The 21,247-nt window shown below is 42.1% G+C and overlaps 1 protein-coding gene across 1 annotated transcript in view; it reads right to left on the bottom strand.

Annotated features, from left to right (window-relative positions):
• The window catches only part of LOC126190810 (nucleoporin SEH1), a 180,354-nt gene that overhangs the window by 109,450 nt on the left and 49,657 nt on the right, over positions 1-21,247 (bottom strand). Inside the window, exon 2 of the mRNA XM_049931372.1 lies at positions 1,433-1,565. Within this exon, the coding sequence (XP_049787329.1) occupies positions 1,433-1,565 (133 nt within the window). The remainder of the gene's footprint in view (positions 1-1,432; positions 1,566-21,247) is intronic.

Consider the following 21,247-nt stretch of genomic DNA (forward strand, 5'->3'; position numbering starts at 1 on the left):
AGTTAATGTACATTAGTACGCTCTGCAGAAATGATTAGCGTTTCCGTCACCACAGTTCATCATGTGTCCAGTTGCCTAGGAGGCACAGGGTCTGCCATAGGCCCTGATAACTTGTTCCATGTATGACACCATCGATGCAGGTAAGGTGCAAATAGCAACCTGTGGTATAGCCATCTACGCTGCATTCACCTGGTTCCAAAGTTCATCTGATGTGGTTGGCATTGGGTCACAGCACTGCACCATATGCCACATGTTTTCGATTGGTGATGAGTCTGGTGAGCCGGCAGACCAGGGTGAAAGGCTGACATCCTGTGACACCAAGAAGGCATTTGTCCATGCAGCAACATGGAATTGTGCATTGTCTTTCTAAAAAATGGCATCTGGGGTGTTGTGCAGAAAGGGTGTGGCCATGGATCACAGGACGCCATTCACGTAAGTCACACTGACATGTGCCAGCTGTGATTTATGGTTGTACTCAATGGCACCACTCTGTATGTCTCGTGCGAATGCAGTCACTGTGATACCGCTCTCTCTGTCTGTGGTGAACCAAAATGTAGCCATCAATTGCAAACAAACAAAACCTGGATCCAACTGAAAAAACTCACTGGTGCCATTCCAGTCTCCAGTGACATTGCTCCATACACCACTGCCGTCTAGCATGTTTCTGCATATTTGTCAAAGGTAGGCAGAGAAATGGATGATGCACACATAACCTATGCTATTATTAAAAGTGACAGACTGTCACCCCTGGTTGTGTATGGCATGTTCCACTGCTGTACCAGATCCGAGGAGGATGCAGATATGTACTGAAATGGCATTCAATTGAGGAGTAAATCTTCTCAGGGGAGGAGTTCTACGGCCTTCTATGAACAATTCTGCACACAACCTTTGCACTACTGAAACACTTTCCCCACACAAGCAGCAATTTCCTGGATGGATGCTTCACATTCTCTCATGCGCCCTATTTCAAGCTCACTAATCTGACGGTACGGTTTGTGCATACATTTGTGAGGCATTCTGCATGTCTCCTCAAGTCACACTGATCCATTACCTTTGGTTTTTAGCAACAACTAGAGCCACAGGTACATTTTTCCGATAGGTGGTGTTACACGGCAATATCGATGTTACCTTGAACCTCCAGGCCGACATGGTTCACATTCCAATCATTTCTGCAGAACATACTAATTTTTTATACTTTCATTAAACACAGACTCTTGGAAATTCAATATATTAAGTATTGTTTTTAAACTGCCTACAAAGTTCTCAACTCTTTAGTGTAGTTTTCACTTTTCTCTACCACCCTTACACAACTTACCTTTATTTCTTCCAGTATTATTGAAAATTACTCAAAACATACCTCGTTACAGAAATTTTGCTTGTATCACACTCGAAACAGTTGAAATGTATAATATACTTCATGTCCGTTCCTCACCTATTTCTTCCCAGATGGCAGCAGTACGGTCAAAAGAACATGTTGCCAACACTTGGCCAAATTCTGGATGAGCCCATGTTACTTTCCACACTGATCCACTATGTGCCTTCCAGCTAGCGTCTTGATCCCATACCTAAACAATTCAAAAAACAAATGTAAACAACATCCAGCTCACAAAGAAATCATAAATGAGAAGTACAATGAAAACACTTTCTTCTGCTTGTATTACAAATTCTATAATTTAAATAATGGGATAATGACAATATTATGAAAAGGTCTTATCAGAATTAAACAAACACACACACACACACACACACACACACACACACACACACACACAAAAATAACAGTCTCTGGCTACCTGGTCTAATTTAATATCAGAATAAATAGAAGCTCTCTTGCATAATAGTACTGGACCTACATCCCTTAGTACTTGTTTGGTTTGGCCCCGCTGCCAGATTTTGAAGATATGCTATAAAGTTCTAGCTTACATGCTAAACAAAATATTTTGTGCAGTAATCCTAAGATTGAGCTGTCCTTCCTGAAGATCAAATATAACAGACGTCAAACCCAAGACCCCTGGAAAAAACACACACACACACACACACACACACACACACACACACACACACACACACACACGACTAATACTAGTGCACCGATAGGGTACTAACAGACACATCCCTGAGAACGCTAAGTACTCTAGTATAAAGGTCATATTGCTCTTTGAATGACTCAACCAAGTCCTATAGGAAGCATTCAGTGGGATATGTCCATGTAGAGCTTGGAAATTCACTCAGAAGTGAGAGGTGTTCACACACAAGGATGTTACTAATGCATCGCAATCAACCAATCACATCATACACATCATGATCTGCATCTGAAGGTTTGTAAAGGAGACTGTTTCCATGGTTATTTGCTGTGTGTGTTGGATTCACTAAAGCAGGGGATTTATCTGCAAGGATAAAATTACAATTAAAGTGCTCTTCAGATCTGCTACACTAGATGTTGCTGTTTGAAAAGTCAGAAATCAACAGTTTAAGTGCTTTTGCTGTTACAGAACTAACATTATACACGCACCTACAAGATAATGTGTATAATAATGAGTAAGTACATAGCAAAAACCGAATCCAACAAAGTCAATTTTTCGTTCTCAAAAATAAAAGTATAATTAGGCTACTTCTTTAGTTTTAATCTACAGTTCATAACCAATAGATTGTAGTCAAAGTCCACGTCTGCTCCTGGAAAAGTCTTACAATTTAAAACCTGGTTCCTAAATCTCTGTCTTACCATTATATAATCTATCTGAAACCTGTCAGTATCTCCAGGCTTTTTCCATTTATACAGCCTTCTTCCTCCCCAAGAACCATGGACCTTGCCATTGGTGGGGAGGCTTGCGTGCTTCAGCGATACAGATAGCCGTACCGCAGGTGCAACCACAACGGAGGGGTATCTATTGAGAGGCCAGACAAACGTGTGGTTCCTGAAGAGAGGCAGCAGCCTTTTCAGTAGTTGCAGGGGCAACAGTCTGGATGATTGACTGGTCTGGCCTTGTAACACTAACCAAAACAGCCTTACTGTGCTGGTACTGCGAACGGCTGAAAGCATGGGGAAACTACAGCCATAATTTTTGCCGAGTGCATGCAGCTTTACTGTATGGTTAAATGATGATGGCGTCCACTTGGGTAAAATATTCCGGAGGTAAAATAGTCCCCCATTCGGATCTCCGGGTTATCAGGAGAAAGAAAATTGGCATCCTACAGATCGGAGTGTGGAATGTCAGATCCCTTAATCGGGCAGGTAGGTTAGAAAATTTACAATGGGAAATGGATAGGTTAAAGTTAGATATAGTGGGAATTAGTGAAGTTCGGTGGCAGGAGGAACAAGACTTTTGGTCAGGCGAATACAGGGTTATAAATACAAAGTCAAATAGGGGTAATGCAGGAGTAGGTTTAATAATGAATAAAAAAAATAGGAGTGCGGGTAAGCTACTACAAACAGCATAGTGAACGCATTATTGTGGCCAATATAGACACGAAGCCCACACCTACTACAGTAGTACAAGTTTATACACGAACTAGCTCTGCAGATGACGAAGAAATTGAAGAAATGTATGATAAGATAAAAGAAATTATTCACATAGTGAAGGGAGACGAAAATTTAATAGTCATGGGTGGCTGGAATTCGGTAGTAGGAAAAGGGAGACAAGGAAATGTAGTAGGTGAATATGGATTGAGGTTAAGAAATGAAAGAGGAAGCCACCTGGTAGAATTTTGCACAGAGCACAACTTAATCATAGCTAACACTTGGTTCCAAGAATCATAAAAGGAGGTTGTATACATGGAAGAAGCCTGGAGATACTGACAGGTTTCAGATAGATTATATAATGGTAAGACAGAGATTTAGGAACCAGGTTTTAAATTGTAAGACATTTCCAGAGGCAGATGTGGACTCTGACCACAATCTATTGGTTATGAACTGTAGATTAAAACTGAAGAAACTGCAAAAAGGTGGGAATTTAAGGAAATGGGGCCTGGATAAATTGAAAGAACCAGAGGTTGTACAGAGTTTCAGGGAGAGCATAAGGGAACAATTGACAGGAATGGGGGAAAGAAATACAGTAGAAGAAGAATGGGTAGCTTTGAGAGATGAAGTAGTGAAGGCAGCAGAGGATCAAGTAGGTAAAACGACGAGGGCTAATACAAATCTTTGGGTAACAGAAGAGATATTGTATTTAATTGACGAAAGGAGAAGATATTAAAATGCAGTAAATGAAGCAGGCAAAAAGGGATACAAACGTCTCAAAAATGAGATCGACAGGAAGTGCAAATTGGCTAAGCAGGGATGGCTAGAGGACAAATGTAAGGATGTAGAGGCTTATCTCACTAGGGGTAAGATAGATACTGCCTACAGGAAAATTAAAGAGACCTTTGGAGAAAAGAGAACCACTTGTATGAATATCAAGAGCTCAGATGGAAACCCAGTTCTACGCAAAGAAGGGAAAGCAGAAAGGTGAAGGAGTATATAGAGGGTCTATACAAGGGCGATGTACTTGAGGACAATATTATAGAAATGGAAGAGGATGTAGATGAAGATGAAATGGGAGATATGATACTGCGTGAAGAGTTTGACAGAGCACTGAAGGACCTAAGTCGAAACAAGGCCCCGGGAGTAGACAACATTCCATTAGAACTACTGACAGCCTTGGGAGAGCCAATCCTGACAAAACTCTACCATCTGGTGAGCAAGATGTATGAGACAGATGAAATACCCTCAGACTTCAAGAAGAATATAATAATTCCAATCCCAAAGAAGGCAGGTGTTGACAGATGTGAAAATTACCGAACTATCAGTTTAATATGTCACAGCTGCAAAATACTAACGCGAATTCTTTACATACGAATGGAAAAACTGGTAGAAGCTGAGCTTGGGGAAGATCAGTTTCGATTCTGTAGAAATGTTGGAACTCGCGAGGCAATACTGACCCTACAACTTATCCTAGAAAGTAGATTAAGGAAAGGCAAACCTACGTTTCTAGTATTTGTAGACTCAGAGAAAGTTTTTGACAATGTTGACTGGAATACTCTCTTTCAAATTCTGAAGGTGGCAGGGGTTAAAATACAGGGAGCAAAAGGCTATTTACAATTTGTACAGAAACCAGATGGCGGTTTTAAGAGTCGAGGGACATGAAAGGGAAGTAGTGGTTGGGAAGGGAGTGTGACAGGGTTGTAGCCTCTCCCCGATGTTATTCAATCTGTATATTGAGCAAGCAGTAAAGGAAACAAAAGAAAAATTTGGAGTAGGTATTAAAATCCATGGAGAAGAAATAAAAAACTTTGAGGTTCGCCGATGACATTGTAATTCTATCAGAGACAACAAAGGACCTGGAAGAGCAGCTGAACAGAATGGACATGGTCTTGAAAGGAGGATATAAGATGGACATCAACAAAGCAAAACGAGAATAATGGAATGTAGTCAAATTAAATCGGGTGATGCTGCGGGAATTAGATTAGGAAATGAGATGCTTAAAGTAGTAAATGAGTTTAGCTATTTGGCGAGCAAAGTAACTGATGATGGTCGAAGTAGAGAGGATATAAAATGTAGACTGGCAATGGCAAGGAAAGCGTTTCTGAAGAAGAGAAATTTGTTAACATCAAGTATAGATTTAAGTGTCAGGAAGTCGTGTCTGAAAGTATTTGTATGGAGTGTAGCCATGTATGGAAGTGAAACGTGGACGATAAATAGTTTAGACAAGAAGAGAATAGAAGCTTTCGAGATGTGGTGCTACAGAAGAATGCTGAAGATTAGATGGGTAGATCACATAACTAATGAGGAGGTATTGAATAGAATTGGAGAGAAGAGAAATTTGTGTCACAACTTGATTAGAAGAAGAGATCGGTTGGTAGGGCATATTCTGAGGCATCAAGAGATCACTAATTTAGTATTGGAGGGTAGCGTGAAGGGTAAAAAAATCGCAGAGGGAGACCAAGAGATGAATACACTAAACGGATTCAGAAGGCTGTAGGTTGCAGGAGATACTGAGAGATGAAAAATCTTACACAGGATAGAGTAGCATGGAGAGCTGCATCAAACCAGTCTCAGGACTGAAGACCACAACAACAACAATTAGGCTACTGGTAGGTTTGTGTCACTTCAGTGTTCACAGACCTACCAGTTAAATTCTATTAAACAGATTTATTACTACGAGTTAAATCAGTCGTGTAGTGGCTAAACTAACCTCCATTTCCGTGGTAGTTAATATTTTCATCTATACTGTGATGTTCAGCAGTCAGCCCTTCAGATCATGCTCTTACAGATAATCTGAACATTATCTTTCCTATACATTTGAAGTTACTTTCATGAAATGTCATTTAGCAAGGGCTTCCCATTTTTTTCTTATTATGGTTTTATGGCACAAAACAGCTATAGTCACAAGTGCCCATTCTGTGACTTAGTGAAGGATAAAAACAGGAATTTAAATTAGCAGCAATTAGGGCGAAACTCAAGGGGAGGGAAACTAAAAACGGAAGGAAATATTAGAAAACTGCTATTGAAGGGGGGTTGTTTTCCCCGAAAAGAGCTTCAAATGACCAATGTCACCTCACTAACACTTATAAACTCAAGGACGCAACTGCCTGAGTATGTGCCACCTGCTAAAAGGGAAGATATATCAGGCGACAGCTGGAAACGGGCATGTAGCGGATTAAAATAGGGGCACTGAAGTAAAGGTGTCTCACCGTCCACGACTGAGAGGAGTGGGGACAAAGTGACGGAGAATCGCCACTTAAAAGATGTCAACAGCTAAAAAGACAGTGCCCAATTTGGACTCTAGTTAAAATTACATCCTCCCGAAGACGAGGCCGGGAGGAAGAGGTCCAAGCACAGTGAAGAGGTTATATGTCCCGTAATTTATTATCCTGAAGTACAGACCAATATGTGTGCCATAAAAGAACAACACAATGACATAAAACACTCTTTAGATCGGCAAAAGGGACCATGTGAACAGCGGGCCGAGGAAAAGAGACGGCAGTCTTTGCTGCTATATCGGCTGCCTCGTTTCCGCGCATATACCAACGTGCCCTCGGATCCAGAGGAATACCAGAGAGATGCCGCCCCCCCCCCCCCCCAAGTGAAGCATATGTTGGCAGTCCTGAACCCAGTGGACCAGAGGGTGGATGGGATAAAGAGCTTGGAGGCCAAGAAGAGAGCTGAGTGAATCCGAGCCTATAATATACTGTATCTGCTGATGATGATAGATGTATTGGAAAGCCTGGAGAACAGCATAAAGCTCTGCAGTAATAACTGAATACTGATCGGGAAACCGAACTCTAACAGAGGTTTCGTCCATAATATAGGCACTCCTGACACCAAAGGTGGTGGAGATGTCAGTGTAAATAAATGTGGCATCCTCCATTTGTGCACATATAGCAGCAAATGCCTGATGAAGTATAAGTGGGTACTATCCTCGGGAAGCTAACCAAGGTCATGGAGAAGGCAGGTCTGGGGGGCAAATCCAAGGTGGGAGTTTACCTTCATTTGTCACAAAAGTTTTAGGAAACTGAAAGGAAAGTGAATGGAGCAGTTGATGGAAGTGGACTGGTGGTAGTAGTAGAGAGTAAGGGTTGCCTGCATACCCTAAATCCAAGGAGGCGTCGAAGAAAAGAGCATGGGTCGGATGAGCAGGCATAGAAGACAGATGACTATTGTAATGATTCAGATGGACAGCTGCCGATTGGACACTGGAGGCTCAGAATTCTGGACAGTGGAGGTCAAGCATTCTCAGCGTAAAGGCTCTCCACGGGGATAGTGTAAACAGCTCCAGATGCGAAACGCAATCCACGGTGCTGGACAGAATCTAGATGCCGAAGAATAGAGGGCTATGCAGAGGATTAAACAATGCTTTCGTAGTCCAATTTCGAGTGCACTAAGGTGTGATATAGGCGGAGGAGGACGACTCTGTCTGCTTCCCAGGAGGTACCACTCACAACATGGAGAGAGTTGAGGGATCGCAGACAGCGAGCCGAAAGATATGAAACATGCGAAGACCAGCACAATTTTCTACCAAATTTTAATCCCAAGAATTTGGTGACTTCCGCAAACGGAAGGTCAACAGGGCCTAGATGAAGGGGAGGTGGATAAAACTCCATACTATGCCAAAAATGTACATAGACGGTCTTACTGGGAGAAAATCAGAAGCTGGTTTCGATGCTCCACAAGTGGAGCTGACCGAGACATCCTTGAAGACGTCATTCAAGAAGGCTGATCCGTTGAGAGCCGTAGTAGATTGCTAAATCGTCGACAAAGAGGGAGCCCGAGACATTGGCATGGAGACAATCCATAATTGAATTTATGGCGATGGCAAACATTATAACACTTAGCATGGAGCCCTGGGGCACCCCATTTTCTTGGTAGAAAGTACGGGATAGAGAAGTGTTCACCCACACCTTACAGGTGTGCTCTGTCATAAATTTATGGGTGAAAAGGGGTAGCCGACCTCAAAAGCCCCAAGAGAACAGTGTGCGAAGGATGCCTGTCCTCCAACAGGTATCGTATGCCCTCTGAAGATCAAAAAATATAGCTACTGTTTTGCATTTCCTGACAAAATTGTTCATGGTATAAGTGGACAGAGCAACAAGATGGTCAACTGCAGAACAATGCTTTCGGAAATCGCATTGTGCAGTTGTTAACAGGTTTTGGGACTCCAGCCACCAGCCTAAATAGCAATTTACCATATGCTCCAAATCATTACAAACACTACTCGTGACAGAGATTGGGCGATAGCTGGAGGGTAGATGTTTGTCGTTTCCACGTTTCAGAACAGGAATGACGATAGCTTCCTGCCACCTTCTGGAAAACGTACTGTCAACCCTAAGTTGATTATAAAGGTGAAGGAATTAGCACAGGCTAGGGTATGACAGATGCAGCAACATTTGGACATGGATACCATCTGGTCCCAGAGTAGAAGAGTGAGAGGAGAAAAGAGAGAGGAGGAGAGTGCATGTCTGAGTACCCGCATAGAAAAAACGGCATTATAGCTTTTGTGATTTTGAGAGGAAAAAGCAAGAGCTCGCTCTTCCTCTACCAGGTTCTTTGGGAGAAAGGCTGGAGGGTAATTAGAAGAGCTCAAAATCTCAGCAAACTGTTGACCCAATGAGTTAGAGATTGCATCTAGGTCCACTAAGGTAGCCTGCGCACCAATTAGCCCGGAGGTCGGGTAAAAACTGAATGTGCCGGATATCCATTGTATTCGACTCCAAGCAACAGATGAAGGAGTGAAGGTATTGATGGAGCTGGTAAAGAAATCCCAGCTTGCCTTCTTGCTATCATGTATGATGCGATGGTGTTGCGGACATAACTCCTTATAGTGGATACTGTTGGCAGAAAACGTGAAGAGCACGTCTCCGCTTGTACGAGGTGCATTCAAGTTCTAAGGCCTCCGATTTTTTTTCTAATTAACTACTGACCCGAAATCGATGAAACTGGCATTACTTCTTGACGTAATCGCCCTGCAGACGTACACATTTTTCACAACGCTGACACCATGATTCCATGGCAGTGGCGAAGGCTTCTCTTTAGGAGTCTGTTTTGGCCACTGGAAAATCGATGAGGCAATAGCAGCACGGCTGGTGAATGTGCGGCCACGGAAAGTGTCTTTCATTGTTGGAAAAAGCCAAAAGTCACTAGGAGCCAGGTCAGGTGAGTAGGGAGCATGAGGAATCACTTCAAAGTTGTTATCACGAAGAAACTGTTGTGTAACATTAGCTTGATGTGCGAGTGCGTTGTCTTGGTGAAACAGCACACGCGCAGCCCTTCCCGGATGTTTTTGTTGCAGTGCAGGAAGGAATTTGTTCTTCAAAACATTTTCGTAGGATGCACCTGTTACCTTAGTGCCCTTTGGAATGCAATGGGTAAGGATTACACCCTCGTTGTCCCAGAACATGGACACTACCATTTTTTCAGCACTGGCGGTTACCCGAAATTTTTTTGGTGGCAGTGAATCTGTGTGCTTCCATTGAGCTGACTGGCGCTTTGTTTCTGGATTGAAAAAATGGCATCCACGTCTCATCCATTGTCACAACCGACGAAAAGGAAGTCCCATTCATTCATGCTGTCGTTGCGCGTCAACATTGCTTGGCAACATGCCACATGGGGAGCCATGTGGTTGTCTGTCAGTATTTGTGGCACCCACCACCCTTTTCGCATTTTCAGGTCGTCATGCAGGGTTGTGAGCACAGAACCCACAGAAATGCCAACTCTGGAGGCGATCTGTTCAACAGGCATTCGGCGATCCCCCAAAACAATTCTCTCCACTTTCTCGATCATGTCGTCAGACCGGCTTGTGCGAGCCCGAGGTTGTTTCGGTTTGTCGTCACACGATGTTCTGCCTTCATTAAACTGTCGCACCCACTAATGCACTTTCGACACATCCATAACTCCATCACCACATGTCTCCTTCAACTGTCGATGAATTTCAATTGGTTTCACACCACGCAAATTCGGAAAACGAATGATTGCACACTGTTCAAGTAAGGAAAACGTCGCCATTTTAAGTATTTAAAACAGTTCTCATTCTCGCCGCTGACGGTAAAATTCCATCTGCCGTACAGTGCTGCCATATCTGGGACATATTGACAATGAACGCGGCCTCATTTTAAAACAATGCGCATGTTTCTATCTCTTTCCAGTCCGGAGAAAAAGTCGGAGGCCTTAGAACTTGAATGCACCTCGTATATTGCGTCACGGCATGCCTCGTTCCACCAAGGAACTGGGGGGCACCAGGGCAAAGGGAAGGTACAAGGTATTGAATGTTCTGCAACTGCAAGAATAACTTCTGTAACATAAGTGATCTGATCATTGATATTAGGAAACTGACAGTCATCAAATGTTGCTAGAGAAGAGAAGCGTCCGATCGACTTGGGAGAACTTCCAGCGTCTTGGGCGCATAGATGGCAGCTGTGGCTGTAATTGACGGACACATGGAAAATTGTCACTTGAGTGAGTATCGGCAGAAGCGAACCATACAAAGCACCAAGCTAGCTGAACAGCACCAACCAAAAGGTCCAAATGAAGTAGGTTGGCATGGAGGCAGACAAAAATGTAGGTTCCCAGTGTTGAGGCAAACGAGATCCGCTTGGTGGAAGAGGCATTGAAGTCCCCAACCAACAAATATTAGGGGAGGGGGAGGGGGGGGGGGTTGGGAGCTGGCCAAGGAGATGATGATCCGCTCTTGACATTGGTGTGGACAATGCAATGTATATGGAACAAAGAGAGAAGGTGAATCCAGAAAGGGAAAGATGTACAGCAACAGCTTGGAAGGAACTGGTTTGGGTGATAATGGACAGTATCATGGAGAAGATTCTTAAGTCCCTCATTTGCCGGAATGCCAGCAACAGTGGGGAGATCAAACCAGACTGACTGGAAATGAGGGATGACAAAGCAATCACGGGGACATAGCTTTGTTCCCTGAAGACATAAGATGTCAGGGAGTAGTATCCTAAGAAGATCAATAGTTCATCCCAATTGGAGTGAATTATGTGAACATTCCTAAGGATAACTGACTTAGGGTGGGCGATAAAATAAAAAATCTCACCATGGTTGCCATCAATTCAGCGACCACTGAGAGCAGGTGGTCGATTGCACGGAATGGAATTCAGCTAGAGGCAGAAGATCCTGATCCATAGGTTGCTCGGAGGCAGCTCCTGCCGCCAGTGATCGGCTGCTGACCGGCCACCAGTGGTGCGTCTCGGCGACAAGGAAGACGGACGAGGGCGACTACCAGTGGGTGGTTGTGTAGAAGAGAGATGCTGTGGCGGAGAAGGAGAGAAACTGTTTTCCCTATGAGCCTTCTTGGAAGCATGACATTGAGAGGAAGGAGGAGTTGATGGTTGTGAGGTCTCGGTACGCAAAAAATCTTCATGGGTAGGCTCTTTTCTGGAAGTTCAGTAATCCGATTTTGGGGCCCATGATTTAGCAGGAGCAGATGAAGGTCGAACCTTAGAGTGATAGTGAGGAGGTTGAAAGGGGCGATCTTTGGGCTGGCTGATCTGACAACCATGGCGCTAAAGCTGAGATTGCAAGTCTGCATGGCAACCTCCTTAGTAGCTTGAGGAGAGGCGAGGACAGTGCTACATTTACCTGCTGGGAGCACAGCAGGCTTTCTATTGGCAAATAACTTACGAGCAGCAAAGGTTGACACCTTTTCTTCACTTGGGTTTCCTGAATAATTTGTTCATCTTTAAAAACAGGGCAGTCTCTAGAGGAAGCAGTGTGGTCACTCATACAGTTGATGCAACAAGGGGATGGGGGTGAATAATCACCCTCATGGGCATCCCTGCCACAGGTAACGCATTTGGCCGTATTAGAACACGATTGGCTGGTATGATTAAACCTCTGACACTGATAGCAACGTGTAGGGTTGGAGATGTAAGGGCAAACTAAAATTATCTCATATACTACTTTAATGTTTGAGGGAAGTTGAACTCTGTCAAACATCAAGAAAAGAGTGCACGTCAGTACCAATTCCTTTTCAACCCTTTTCATTACTCGATGTGCAGCCAGTACTCCCCGATCAGACAGGTAATTTTGAATGTCCTCATTTGATAATCCGTTGAGTGATCTTGTATAAACCACCTCGCATGATGAGTTTAAGGTACAGTGCGCATCCACGTGGACAGGGAAGGTGGGCAGCAGTGTAGTTCGAAGCAATTTTTGGGTCTGAAGGGCAGCTTCCCATTGGATAGACCAGTCGCCTAGTGCAGGTCTTTTGAGTAGACACCACTTTGGCAACTTATGTGTCAATGATGACGAAGACAACACAACACACAGTCCCCAAGCCGAGAAAAGTCCCTGACCCAACTGGAAATTGAACCTGGGCACCTCGTGTCGCATTCTGTCGCACTGACCTCTCAGCTATGGAGGTGGTCAATTTATTTCATAAAAAAGTATTATTGCACAAATAATTTTCATTTTGTCCTAGAAGTAAAATTCATTAAGCAAAATATTTAACCTTAACAGCTACCTGTACATTTAAATTACATGTAAAAATGTTGCCGAAACATTTTCATTTACAAGCTATTTTATTTAAAAAAATCTGATTCAGAAATCCCTTGGTCAACTTTGATGGAACAATTATCTTTAACTGGGTACCCTAAGCAAAACTTTACTTTCAAAATGGACGAGTGGGAAAACTTGTTACAGATTCAACAGGAATGATCCAGAATTTCTTGGTAAGCAGGATGCAGCATGTTACCTTGGGTCGAGATCATCAACAGAACTAGAAGTAGCATCAGGTGTGCTTCACGGAAGTGTATTGGGACCCTCACTGTTCATGTCGTATAATAATTATCTGGCAGATAATATTAATAATCCCAGGGTCTTTTCACAGATGACAAAGTTATCTGTAACGAATCATTGTAAAAAAGGCACACAGAGACAACTTGCTTTAAATTTATAGAAATGTAAAATTATGAATTTCACTAAATGAAAAAATTTAGTATCCTTAGTTGTAGCCTGGCCAGGGTCGCAATATACTTGTGTGAATTCTGTAGTCGAATAGAAAGCAATGTGGGATTTTTCAGGTCTACCAACTCTTTGGCATGAGAATGGCTTCGTCCAAGAGAATACGTCGGCAACAGGGTCTGTTTGAGATTTATCATGTCTATATGGTTGATGACAGTACGAAAAAACTCTGATATCAGCTTAGAGAGGTAGAAATGAAGAAACCATCTTCTGAGCTGGTACCTTGGTCTGATTTTATTGCTTCTTCCCAAGTTTACATGAACACATCAAAGGGCACAGACTCTGTGTCATAATTTCAATGAGCATAGAACATAGATGAAGTTTACTAGATACTCAAATTACTAGAACAAACAGCCTGCCTTGTCTATTGCTTTGACTTGAATCATGATAAGGCGGCAGTTTCTTATTGCTCAAACTGAACTTCAGATTCCATTACATGTCACACTCTAACAAGGGGACCCTCTATACTGTAAATCACGGATTTTGATGCGCTTCAAATATGTTGTAGAGGCACTTACCTTGAGTACCTGGCTATCCAGTTTTTTTAGCGACGGGCCTTGGTTTTTGGGAAAACCAATTTTGAAGTTCAAAGGTTCAAGGCTACATGCTGGAGGTACCGTGTTCGAATCCAGCTCGTGTACTTTTTTTCCAAAATCGGCCGAATTTTTCAATTTTATTTCAAAGAATATCAACAAACAGTGTAAGGTGTGCAAAATTACAAAGATGTAGTCAGTTATTTTCTTCAAACATTCATTCCGTTTGTGGTTCACAGCTGGAGTTCCAAATGTTCGTACAATGGTCGCTTCTTGTATTACCCGAAATCGATCTCCGCCTATTATCGTCCCCTCTCCCGTGAATACCGTTAGCCATAATGGGAACCCCAGCTCCTAGGCCAATGAGAATGCAAGTTCTATTCCCTTACGTTCGCATCTAACTACAGTGTCAGTTGCTCACAAAGCGTCTAGTGCCGTGTGTTAGAAAAATTCTGTGTAATGGAAGGACCAAGTGTTTCTGCAGTAGTGCAGCCAGAAGAAGAGCCACAAGTAGAGTAGTTGTATGAAGAATCAAAAGCAAAATCACAAATGCCATTAAATATACTGAAAATCTACTCCGTGATTTGAATCTCTTAATGAATACAACGCCTAGTGTGATCTCTGCCAACTGTGTTGCAATTGGCGATGAGATATGTATCGCAATACTGGATCTCTTGGTCGAAAGACAGATCATTATCGATGATGAACTTACAGAGTTCAAAGAAGAATATGAATTGGGAGAATATTATGCGAACAGCAGCTAGTCTTCAAATTTCAAGTAGACTCGTGAGTAGCACAAAAAGAGTTAGCACAATCATGATCATTTTTCAGTGCTATTGTTTAGGCTATAGCAGAAGCTGAATGAAAAGATCCAGCAGATACTCCAAGTCTGAAAGCCTCAGTTTATGTATTTTAAATAGCTTCAATTTTTTGGAGACAATTAACAAAAGCATATAGACAAACTAAAAGTTGAGCAGCAGTTTGACACACCACAGGACAGGGGCACTCCTGGCCATTCCCCAGCTTGCTCATAGAGATGTGCAGCTAATTTAGGCAACTCAACGGGAGTCCCAATTGCACGTATGTGTGATGCACACAGGCAGCTCTGCGTGTTTGCCTTCTACCAGTGCAGTAGGGTCATGTAGGCTACGGCCCAGTTGCCTGACAGCCCACATGTCGGCTGTTTGCCCACCTCTGCACACTTGTGCCTGTGCCTGGCCAACAGCCCGCCATCGTGAGCTGTAACAGTAAAGTATAGGGTGAAAGGTGCAAGCTAAAGCCAGAAAAGTAATAGTAAAGAGGACCAGGAATGTCTTATAGCTGGGTAGCACAAGTGGGAAGGGGATCTTAGGACTGATACATGAGTCTTTTGGTGTTTACCAAGTATTTAGTACTTTTAAGTCAAGTGATTATGTCAGTGATAACACATAATTTATGCTCTTTGGGGAAGGATCTTTGAAGAAATGTTTATATAGTACTAGCTGCGAGGAGGATGACATTAGGCAAACTGCTGATAATTCTCTTCACACCAGTGAAGATCATGTCATTTTTTGAGTGTTATTGTGGTATCATCCAGAGACTGCGGTGTCACACCAAAGTCGGCAAGGGGAATTGATACCATGGACATTACCGATGGCATGCTGTGATCCGCAACAACCAATAGGAGACACTCCAGATGACAGGCCCTCCCTTTCAACATAGAAGCGTCCTCACACTGAGGTCAATATAGTGTTGAGCATGCAAGAGCTCAACCCAGTCCGTGACTTCATCTGAAGGAGTCAACAACATAGTGTCTGACCAACGAGTTGTTAAAGTTTCTGATGAACTTGTAATTACATAAATGTTGCACTTTATACTGCCAGAGCACAGTTTATTAATCTGTGCAATTAGTGATGCTTTCATAATCAATGACACCCGTAAATTATCAAGCAATCCTGTGTCAAAGTCAAGTAAATCTTTCACTCGTTTAGGTAATAAAGCGAACTAATATTTCATGTGTTCTAGTTTGATGAGCCATCCCCCAGGACAATTAAAAAACTCACAATTATGGACAGATGAAAGTAGCTTCATCTTGTTACAACAGTTATGATGGGCTGTGGATGAAACAGTCTGTGGAACTTGTTTATTCAGAGCTTTTAAAATGTTCAGCTAGTTAATAGAGGTATGTAAACGTATCCAGTACGACCAAAGCAGTATCTGTTCTGTCCCAGTGATTTCCATTGTATTTCCCAGCTACAGAACAAATATAGTTACAGTATAAATGGCTACTAACAAAACACAGTACTGCTTCTTGGTCAAAGCCAAGGATATTTATGAACACTCATTTAGAGTCTTCCATCAAAACATTGTAAGAGTCAATAATAAAAAGGAAACAATGGAAAATCCAGGTAAAAATGTCAACAATATAGGAAACATTACATGACTATGAAAAGGATAGATTGCTACTTACCATACAGCAGAGATGCTGAGTCGCAGAGAGGCAAACACGAGGACTGTCAAACAAGTAAGCGGCCTCTGGCTGCCGGGGCAACTCAGCATCTCCACTACACCACTATGTGGTGAGTAGCGATCTATCCTTTTCATAATATTAACACATTAAGCTGCAGACAGGTACTATTAAAAGATACTTACATAAAGCTTTTGGCCACAACCTTCACCAGTAAAACACACACACGTGACTGCCAACTCCGGCAGCTCAGGCCAGAATGAAACTATCATGTGGGATGGAAGCAGCAATCTGGAGCAAGTGAAGAAGGGGAAGGGATAGTAGTATATGGACGGGGGGAAAGTGGAGCGTAGTATAGCGGAGTGTCCAGAGACTAGAATGGCAACAGATGCAGCGTCAGGCGACTGTGGAGCAGGGAGGTGGGAAAAATGAAGTGAAAAAGGAGTGAAATGGGGAAAGGTGGGTGTTGGGGGTCAGAGGTGGCAAACAAAGTGGGTGGGAGACGAGAATGTGGAGGTGGTGGCAGACCAGAGGGGGTGGAAACTGTTGGATGGAGGGTGTGGAGACAGTATGTTTCTGTAGGTTGAGGCCAGGACGATTAAGGGAGCAGAGAATGTGTTGTAAGGATAATTCCCATCTGCTTAGTTCAGAAAAGATGGTGTTGGAGGGGAGGATCTAGAAGGCTCAGGTAGTGAAGCAACCATTGAAATCAAGCACACTGTGCCACAGGGAGGCCTACTTCTCTCTTCGCCACAGTTTGGCGAAGGCTGTTCATCCTTGTGGGCAGCTGGTTGGTAGTCATACCAACACAAAAAGCTGTGTAATGATTCCAGCAGGGCTTTTTTCGCTCCATTTTCCCCACAACTTCCTGATGCTGCACCTACTGGCATTATAGTCCCTGCAAACACACTGCCAGACAACACTCCTCTCTCCTTCCAACCGTACACTGCTATCCCTTCCTCTTCCTTGCCCCCTCCAGACTGCTGCTTCCATCCCACATTGTAGTTACATTCTGGTCCAAGCTGCCAGAGTTGGGGATCATGTGTGCATGAAGTGTGCTTGCTTGTGTGAATGAATGGTGTGTGTTTCTTTTTCTCCGACGAAGACCACAGCTGAAAACTTGTGTGTAAAAAGTATCTTTTATCGTGCCTGTCAGCAACTTAACGTGTCATCTTTATGATAAGTAGCAACCTATCTTTTCCTACATTGTTAATAACAAAAAGGTTTAAACTGTCACATCCATGCATGGAAACAGAAGGGCAGACAAAATATCAGCAGATGTATTGTGATTATCAGAATCTCATGTGAAAATCACTGATAATGAAAATCTACATTTCCATGGATACAAGCTAAATCTATACTACTGTAGAACCTGTAAGGGAATAGGCGATGTGGCTAATTATATAAAAATTCTCAGACGATACACACTGATTAATATTATGTTGAATAGCTCTCAGAATGTTGTGCTACAGTAGTGGGCCAGGAAATGCACACGCTAATAGCACTGAGTTTACTGGCTACCAGCCGAAAAAAATCTTAGGTTTCATTAAGCAACTAATGAGAGTTTTAATAGATTCATGCAGACTTACATCGTTTGCGAGACTTTAATGTTAGTTTTTTTGTTACACAGTACTGATCAAAGCCAGCTGATGTTCAGCTTTGGATTATTTGCCAAAGAGAAATTCTCTATAAGGATTGAAGAGCATAGTGCAACAACAACAGACTGTACAACCTTACGTTATTTAGCTGCAAAAGATATAGACGATGGTTTATCAGATCATGTCGATCAAATGCTATCAATAAAAAATGCATGCATGTTAGGTTCACAGAAAGGTATTGTATCACAGAAAAACAATTACTCAATCACAGTGTTTACAGACTAACCACGAAGAGAATATGGCAAACAGCATGAAGAGACATCCCCCCAACCTAAATAAAATGTATAAAAATGAACAGAAACAAGGACTACAGATGGTAACTGTGGTGATTAAAGTATTGTTCGCTATGACGAAAGATCTTTACTAAATCCAGAGGAAACTGTAGTCAGGAGTTTCATTTATTTATTTGATGAAAAAGTCTGCTAAAATATTATGCTTTCAGATAAAGTCTTTCTTTTGAATTTGAAAACACACACACACACACACACACACACACACACACACACACACAGTGTCATAGTGTTTTCTCTATTTTTCTGCTCTATTTTCAGTAAGTTTTACAAGTACAATGTGAGGCATGTATTGAATTCTAAAAGTGTAATTATGCTGTTCCCCTTTTTATATCAATCGTTCAATTTATTCTTCTTATGTAGTGATTTCACTGACACCATTAGTTTGGCTACATAGTGTATTAATTAAAGTTATAGTTAGTTTGTTATGTGTAAAGCTTTGTGAGCTAATCAGTGTAATTCCACATAATAGCTGGCACCAACAGAAAGCTAAGCATTCCAACTTTCCTGTTAAGTGCTTTAAATTATCAGAAACTAATTGACTGCAGAGATAATTAGCACTTGAGTTTGTAAGTACCCCATTTTCTGTCTCTGATGTTGTTAGTACTGCAGTTAGATTCTGACCTTTGACTGTTAACTTCTGTTACCTTAATTTTTCTTTAAAATACATCACAGTACTAATTCATTAACTAGTTAATTAATTAATAATTCACATAATTTAATATAATTTGCAGTATGATGTTCCTACATGTAATCCAAGGGATCCACATTGTGCAAGAAATAGTGTGTCCATGTATTTTTTTAAATTTCTGATCAACAACATTTTTTATAAGCCAAAATCACACTATCCAAAACCGTAAAATCCAACATAGCTGACATACAAAGCATAATGTACTTTACAAAATAACAATTAATTCTTACATTGGATTATAAATAGTTGGATGTCACCTAGAATTGGCAGTTCGCAGTTATACAGTCTATGTGTAAGATCTACGTTGGATGCACTCGTGATGTTGGCTCACAGCACAGTTATGAATATTCTGCATACAAATATTCGCAATACTCAAGAACTTTAATTTGTAAATCATTTGAGCGATTTCTGTTACCTATATTAAGGAACATTTTAACTGAATTGTATTGTGATTAACAAAAGTATGGAATGTTATTGTCATCAAAACTAGCATTGCTGGACACGGTGAAGCTCACTAGCGACTGGATTAATTGAACTACTAAAGTGCAATCCTTTGTAATAAATTACTAAAGGACAATACAAACTGCGACTGTTTCATGTAAATGTGGGCTGTGTTTTTGTGCCGCAACAGAACAATTATCTTCACCACATAATTGTAGGTGCTGGTCTGGTTCAGTGTGGTATATTTTTCTATAGTTGACAAACTGGTCATTGTTCCTAATAACTGAACTTAGTGGAAAGTAAATGCATGTGTTAGTGCATTTTCAATTATGGTACCACATGTATCTTTGAGCAAACACCATCCTACACTCATTCAGATGTGCAGCTTTGAATGACCAAGAATGGTGCTAGTGAGGAGATACTATGACAACCAGGTCTGTATATTGCTACAATGTGCAGGTGTGTGTGTGTGTGTGTGTGTGTGTGTGTGTGTGTGTGTGTGTGTGTTCTATTTCAGAAGAAGGACTTTGTCTGAAAGCTTAATGTTTAGCAGTCTTTTTCATTGTGCCTGCCTGCGACTCAATGCCTCCTCTACGTGGTGAGTTGCAATCTAGCCTTTCCATATTATTGTTATTCCATCACGGATTTTCCATTGTTCGATTTTACATACAGAGCAACTTTTGTAAAGTAACTCCTAATTTAAAAAATTAAGACAACATTACATCTTACAGATCACCATCTACACTGGTATACATTAAAAGAATGTTAAATGAAAGAAATAAAGACGAAGAAGACAATCTAAGCAACTTTAGGCCATTATTTGGCAATTACAACAGCTTTAGAGCTTGTGGATGCAAGTCATCAATGGTACATCTTGCAGGACATATTCTATATTGGTGTAAGTACTCCATAGTTTGTTGGACTCTTCCATTACAAAGGGTTGATAATGCGGGAGAAACCCATTTCTTTTGACCTTGCGACCCCAGTTTTGAAACTGTTCAGAGTTTTCCGAATGGGACACTCTTCAGTGAAGTCACCAGGAGCTAGATTTTTCAATAGAATGAACTGTGTATCATGTCCCAGGGCCAGCTGCCCTAGGAGTTTATTGCAAAATTTCTGGGGCACTGTATATGCAGCCCTGGGCCAGCCAGGAAGGTGCCACAGGACTATGTATAGATGTTCACTTTGACGACGATAATGATGATTTTAGCTCCTGGGCACTCAACAGCTTGGTCATCAGCTCTCTTATGAGGAGAAGTTAGCACAGCTTCACGCCTTTCTCATGGGGAGTGGAAAGGGGGACGGACGGACACAAAGGCTGTCCCCAACAAGCAGATTTGTTAATAATGCACTGAGGTCCACCCCCCCCCCCCCCCCCCAAAAAAAAAAAATCAGTTTATGGATGACACCTGCCAGTACACAAAATTTCAAAACTCATGCGACAATCTTGTCAGTGTCAGTGAGAATGGTGGGTAGATCTCCAGCTAAACACAGGGATGCCTTGATGTCATTATATAAAACACACACTGCCAAAATATGCTGAACTGCAAGTGGCACCCACAAACTTCACAGAGTGGTAGATTTTCCTGTCAAAGGAGGAAACCATGTGTTAAAGGTCTTTGTACCGTGCACAGTACAGTAAGCAGCACTTCCTTCTGTCGGCATGCTGGCATGAAGTTCCCCATGCCTGTATGCCTGACTTGAGTGACCACAGTTTGTTGTGTGTCGCTTCGAACCA

The sequence above is a fragment of the Schistocerca cancellata genome, chromosome 6 (assembly GCF_023864275.1).
Source record: "Schistocerca cancellata isolate TAMUIC-IGC-003103 chromosome 6, iqSchCanc2.1, whole genome shotgun sequence".
NCBI lineage: Eukaryota > Metazoa > Arthropoda > Insecta > Orthoptera > Acrididae > Schistocerca > Schistocerca cancellata.